The sequence below is a fragment of the Centropristis striata genome, chromosome 14 (genome assembly GCF_030273125.1).
Source record: "Centropristis striata isolate RG_2023a ecotype Rhode Island chromosome 14, C.striata_1.0, whole genome shotgun sequence".
NCBI classification, from domain to species: Eukaryota; Metazoa; Chordata; class Actinopteri; order Perciformes; family Serranidae; genus Centropristis; species Centropristis striata.
Genome location: NC_081530.1, coordinates 6500928 through 6507712, shown reverse-complemented (window position 1 = coordinate 6507712; position 6785 = coordinate 6500928). Strand labels below are relative to the sequence as shown.

Below are 6785 nucleotides of genomic sequence, written 5' to 3'. Positions count from 1 at the left end.
TAAGATACTATTCTTTGAAAGTAACTAATATAATACTTTCAAAGTTTAAATGTTTTTTAAATCTGCCGTTTGGTGTGTTGTCACTTCTATTGTAAAGAAATACCCATACTACCAACTGTTATCAAAAGAAAACTTGGAGAGCATAATATTTTTAATTCAATGTATTTTTTTATCAATTGATCATACAAACGTTGTGGTTGCATACGTGCAGATGGCACTAAGGGTGGGGGGGGGGGATGATTCATAGTGATTTCAAAATAAGAGCACATGGATGTGTTAGCAGAGTCCACCACTGAATTTGCAAAAAGGTTGTAATCATATAAGAAACATTATTATCCTTTACAATAATTCATTAAAAAAATATGCAATGATTAAGATGGAATAGTGGCATTAGAATGTGCGAGAGGCACCAAATTTAGGCTTTTAGGGCAAAAATGTTCTCCGGGGGAGCATTCTCCAGGACACCCAGACTTTGTTTGGGTCCCCCCATCATAGTCTCAGAAAATCCTGACGGACAAAAAATGCCCAGCAGTATGTTCAGGGTAATAAAAGGAGGAGATATGTTTTCGGGTCCTTCATTGAGTCAGCTTCGAGTCAGTAAATTTGTTTGGCTGCACTGGGAATTTCATGTACAAACTTCTTTTATGTAAATATGTTGATTGTTGTTTAAACTACAGTTCATTTAAAAATTCTTAAATAAAACATATTTTGGTTAAGGCATGGAGTGGAAAAATAACTAATTGAGTTTAAATCATTTGGTGAACTTCGTCCCCCCCCCAGTTTAAAAAACCCCATCTGAACCCCTGTGTGGTTGTGCAGTGGCGGTTCTAGACCAGTTTTACTGTGGGGGCCAAGGAGGGGCCAGTGTTTAATCAGGGGGCCGTTAAAAAATGGCAAAGATGATATTAAAGCATTCAAGGCCTTTATTCTAGGTTATTTAATAATCTCATTTAAATATATTTGGAAAGATAAGAATACCTTGATTGAAACAATTAGACTTACCAACAATAACAATTATTTTTGTACGACAATGACATTTCTCATTTTTGTGCACAATTACTTTTATTTTGAAAGCTTTTATTGCAAAATTAAGCTATTATACAATGTTCACATTCGGGGTTCATTTTGTGTACAATGAGATATTGTTTGAACAGAAAATAGGTAAGAATTGTTCCGTTGTTCATGTTTATAAATTGATCATTTTATTATTAATTTGACACAGGGGCCACAGCAGGGGCCAAGGGCTTCTTCACAGGGCCAGGGGCCCCTGTAGGCCCCTGTGTAGAACCGCCACTGTGGTTGTGGTCCACAACATACAAAAATGTGTCTTATCTGCCACAATGTTAAGTGCACATCGCTTCATACATTTTAGTAATAAAATGTTTTATTATCATTATTGTTATTTTTGTTGCTCATCTTACTTACAAAAATAGTGACTTCACCTTAATCCTGCTTCCTTTGTTTTATTTATTTAGTTAAACGTATTGAAGAGAAATCTCTTTGAGCTACACGCCACACCAGCTGGTGGCGCCAGTGCACTCAGTCGTTTTCTGCCCATCGCCGAAGAAGAAAACAGACCAGGAAGAGCAGTTGACGGGAAGACGGAGAACATTATCATTTCAAACAGCCAAATAAGCAAGTATTACCGTTACGTTGTTGTTGTTTTTTAATTATATATATAAATATGGCAGACGCATCACTGCTGTTGACAAGAGGTTGTTGTCTCTTGTATTAAATATGAGGAATACTGAGAAAAGCCAGTTTATGTAATTGTAAGCTGCCAAGTTAGCGCCAGCTAGCTCGAAAGCTAACAGCTGAGCATTTTGTAGTTACAGCTTCCTGTGACTTGCAACCGATAAACAGTGGAAGGGCGATTGCCAATTGAGTTAAATGGCATAATCTGTACCTCACAATTAACGTCATGTATACAAACCATGTAAACAACACGGTCCAGTTTTGGTTAAACGCTAGCACCTATCACTTTAACCCTCTGGAAGCCATCTATTTATTGAAAATACACATGTTTTATTTACAGTAATAACTTAATTTATATATGATATGTAGACAAGCTGAGAAATCCAGTTGAAAGTGCAATCATAGGAGCTTTCACAGTGTGCCATTTATGTTTCCGGACCATTTTTAAAATGTGAATTTTCTTTCTACAATTAAAAAGTATCACTGTTTTTAATTTACATGCAAATAGAATGTTTTGTAGTTGTATTATTTATTATTTTTTCTGCTGTTTTTGTGTGTTAATGGTTAAAAAATGGTACATTTCCATAGAAACCCGTGTCTTTTGTTTGTATTTTGGGTTCCTGGCAGCTTTATACTTTGTTAATTAAGATAAAAAAGAAAAACCTGACTGATAGCCAAGTTTGTGTCGAGAAAAAGGAGCCATGCATATGATGTAAGGAGAGACTGAAAAGATGCTTAACAGAGACAGAAATGAATGCAAAGGAAGTTGACAAATTTGAACTAAAATCTCCTGGACTTCAGAGGTTTAACCTTACATGTTATTTAATTTACATCCACTTGAATGATTCGACATAAGCAAGCTAACTTGTTATTGAGCTAACAGTTGTTATTCAAACTAAGATAAACAAGCTTATCCCCATCAATAAAACAATTAAATCGTTATCATTCCGGAACTGTAAGCCGGCAATCTGACATAGTGAGTAAAGCAGTAAATCATAACGCTTCAGCTAGTTTACATCAGCATTAACATTACTGACACAGTTTTTACAAATTCTCAATCTTCAGCCCGCACTGTCAATTTCATTAAAATCAGTGAGGATTTGCCAGCATGACCACAAACAAATACAGTATTGCCCGTCATTGCTGTCTTGTCTATTGAAATGTTATTGCATATGACAGTTATTGAACACCTTGAGACGGCATCTAACTTGTTAAACACTCTCTCCCTCTGTTTATCTGCAGCCAAAGCTCAACAACTAAGGCCCAACACCCTCTGGCAAACATGTCATACGGCAAAGCAGAGAGCTACCGCTCTGTCCCACGGGACTTCAATACCGTCATTCAGACATGTAGTTCCAACATCCAGAAGATCACACAGAACAGTAAGTGTATCAGTACTTCTTGTTACAATGTAAGCAAGACTGTGGCCGTACTTTCAGTCTGAAGTGTCTGCCTCACTGTGCTGAACTTGATGATGATTTTAATATGTAATCTGAATATGAAAATTTAGAATTTCCTACTGTACAGTTTTAGACTCACGGACTAAAAGGGAAATTTGCCCACTTTTATATTCATGTCAATTCAGAGACGATGGTAAATGTAGTTCACTGAAGCAGTAAATTCCTCACTGCTTGCTACATTGGCCGAGAAAGTGGTGTTCACCTGCTTACGGGGCCATGCCAGCAGTTCCAACATGTACCGGGATGCATTGTGTGGAAGCTACTAGTGCCCCGCTGAAACAGTGTGGCTGAAAACATAGTTTCGTCAAAGGTTATGAATTGCACCTATGCAGATAAAATATGTAATCTGAACCAACTTTATATCATTTTTCACCTTCAATGGCGGTCGGTGCATTTCAGCTCCACTCCACTTCCACTTCCATTTTCAACTTTATCAGTAATAGGCATCTTTAAATGATCTCAGTCTTTTAAAGCAAAACAATATAGTTCACAATATCTTAAAGGCCAAATCACGCAGAGAGCTTTTTTAGCAGATTTTGGCAGCTGTTTCTTAATGACACCAAAGCATTTTGTCCACTGCTTTTGCTCTGCTGAGCACTTTATGTTTTTGCCTGAGCACCCTGAATTCCTATAGTGGAAAAAAAAATTCAACAATGCATTTTTTTATCATGAGCAGATTGAATGAATTGAGAAGAGAATGTGTCCCTGACTCATCCTAAAATAATTCCTGAACCAAATATAATAAAGGCAAAAATCCAATGCTGTGTTTTCTAAACAGCAAATCAATGGTTTGGCTAAGGACAGGTTATTCTGTGGTTGCCGAGACAATTAAAAAAAAATTGTGTTTTAAATCCGCCAAATTTGCGATTGCTCTAAACACTTTAAGAGTGGCGTGGTTCCTTTAAGAGACATAACCTCTGTGTGTGTGTGTGTGTGTGTGTGTGTGTGTGTGTGTGTTTGCACGTGTGATGAGTGAGTGTGGACGGGCAAGAAAGAGCGATCGAGTGATTCTGGTGACAGTGAATGCAGCGTGGGGCTCTTCTAGTCCATTTTGTGAGCGGCTGAGTAATTGGGTGGGTGGGTAATTATAAAAGCACTTGCAGGTTGTTGTATTGCCAGTTTTCGCTGCCACTGATCTCATACTGGTTGGTAGACGTTACTGGGTTCTCCTCACACATACGGCTGAAAGTTTTAAAAAATCCCCTTTTTGTCACAGATAGCTGAGGGCAGAAGTAGCATGTCTCGAAAAGGCACCAAAACACTTAAGAGACTCTCGATTTGGAAAATCTGCACGCGCCCCAGCTCTTGTTCGCTGACTGTGTGTTTTGGCATTTGTATAACAGACAAATTCCATGACAAGGTTGAGACTTATGACTATGTTTTGTTCTCATTACAGCTGCTCAGATCAAGAGCATGGTGAACCAGCTGGGGACCAGTCAGGACACCAGTGAACTCCAGGATCGTCTGTATGTATCAAACTCATCTGCAGGAGCTCCCTCATCTCATAGAAAAATGTTTTATTAAACACCCAGACAAATTTCAAACCTAAACACATGCAGCTTTCAAAAAAAGAACACAGTGTGGTAACAGAATCCACCACAGAATTTACAAGAAGACAAAATACAAAATATGACGCCTTAAATAAAACATACAAGAACCCTTATTTTCCTTTACAATTATTCATTAAAATATGAAATGATTAAGATCGGTGTTTATGATGGAATAGTGGCATTAGAATGGCATATCAAAACTAGCTAGAACACTGTCACATGTACTAGAAAGGTGTGCTTTATTCTGCAGGATGATCAGTGATCTTGGCTAGTCTGGACCTTTGGTTGTGGATCATCTCACTGATCAGATTGTCGACCAGTCGTTTGTTATTCTAAAATGTTGGTGTTTTTACAGGCAGCAGATACAACATTATACCAACCAACTGGCAAAAGAAACCAACAAGCACCTTAAAGAATTAGGATCAATCCCTTTGCCCACGTCACCCTCAGAGCAAGTAAGTATCAGTCTATGTTTGTTGATATACAGTCTCACCGCAGGGTTTCTGCTATATTCATATAGTAGCGGAGGCCCTCTGCTGCTAAATTATGCCCGCCGCCACTTCAGAATAGGGGATTATTTTGTTTTTTAACTCTGTAGCAGTGACCACAGCGGGAGGCTTCGCAGAACAGTCTTCCGCTCTCTCACCGCGGTGACAAGCGGATGGAGACGTCATAACAACCGTAACAGCGCAAGCTCTCTGTTAGCATTACTCCAGTTTCTTAGTGGGGTTAGACTTCCTGTTAGAGCAAATTGCTACATTACTGGAAGAGAACAATGCATAAGCTGTTCAAAAACATGAACTAAAATCAACCAAATCGATCAAATCTGCCAGTCAGCATTAGGCAATCGAACGCTGCACTTCTGAAACACGTACAGTACAGGCCAAAAGTTCGGACACACCTTCTCATTCAATGCGTTTTTCTTTATTTTCATGACTATTTACATTGTAGATTCTCACTGAAGGCATCAAAACTATGAATGAACACATATGGAATTATGTACTTAACAAAAAAAAGTGTGAAATAACTGAAAGCATGTCTTGTATTTTAGATTCCTCAAAGTAGCCACCCTTTGCTTACTAGAATATAAGACATGTTTTCAGTTATTTCACACTTTTTTGTTTAGTACATAATTCCACATGTGTTCATTAATAGTTTTGATGAATTTACAATGTCAGTAGTCATGAAAATAAAGGAAACGCATTGAATGAGAAGGTGTGTCCAAACTTTTGGCCTGTACTGTATGAAGGACAGAACAAAACTGGGTTGCAGACATCAGAATGCAGCTGCTCCCTCTGGAATGTGTTATTTTTAGTAATCAGCATCACTGCTTGTTTGTTAATAAACTGTGTTACTCAAACATTTCTCATTGCTTGTGTGCCTTAAATGTTTCCTCTGGGAAAAGGGGTTAGTGTACAGCCCTGCCCTGCTGTCCTCAGCACCTTCCTTCAGTCCAATATGTATGTTGTCTCTCTTGCTGCTCTTTTCAAGGTCCTCAATATTGTCCCCAATTACATTCACAGACTGTTCACACATTGCTTTTCAATGAAGTCACATCATCCTCTGTGGGTAAAATTTCATTTAAAGCATCTCCAATATGAGTGAAGTGTTCCTGAATTCGACCCGACACACTTCCCAAAGATGTTTGTAGTGCTGTTAACGTTTTATGTCTATCAGTGTGCTAATCTTATCTTAAAAGCTGAGAACAGATGGCAACCTATTTAGTACAGGTTTTCAGCAGACTGTAGTTTCCTATTTTTGGCATTAAAAATGTATAGTGTAAATTTATATTATTGCCATGGTAAAGAGCTCTCAAATGTGACCTTTTCATCTTTATAAATTCCTTCTTGTCTTTTTAACTGGTCTCGTACCATCTGTCTCCCTTTTCTCCCTGGTGTCCAGAGGCAGCAAAAGATCCAGAGGGACCGGCTGATGAATGATTTCTCAGCAGCTCTGAACAACTTCCAAGCAGTCCAGCGACGTGTAGCAGAAAAGGAGAAGGAGTCAGTTGCGAGAGCGAGAGCTGGATCCCGCCTATCAGTAAGTAGGAGTGAAGGGCACGTTGTTGAAATTCTTCCAT

General features: G+C 38.5%; 1 protein-coding gene across 1 annotated transcript in view; it reads left to right on the top strand.

The window, feature by feature from the left end:
* Positions 1–1552: 1552 nt before the first annotated feature.
* The window catches only part of LOC131985607 (syntaxin-12-like), a 10952-nt gene continuing 5719 nt past the window's right edge, over positions 1553–6785 (top strand). The window contains exons 1-5 of the mRNA XM_059350809.1: positions 1553–1635; positions 2938–3077; positions 4552–4621; positions 5061–5160; positions 6608–6745. Coding sequence (XP_059206792.1) covers positions 2978–3077; positions 4552–4621; positions 5061–5160; positions 6608–6745 — 408 coding nt within the window. The 5' untranslated portion in view covers positions 1553–1635; positions 2938–2977. The remainder of the gene's footprint in view (positions 1636–2937; positions 3078–4551; positions 4622–5060; positions 5161–6607; positions 6746–6785) is intronic.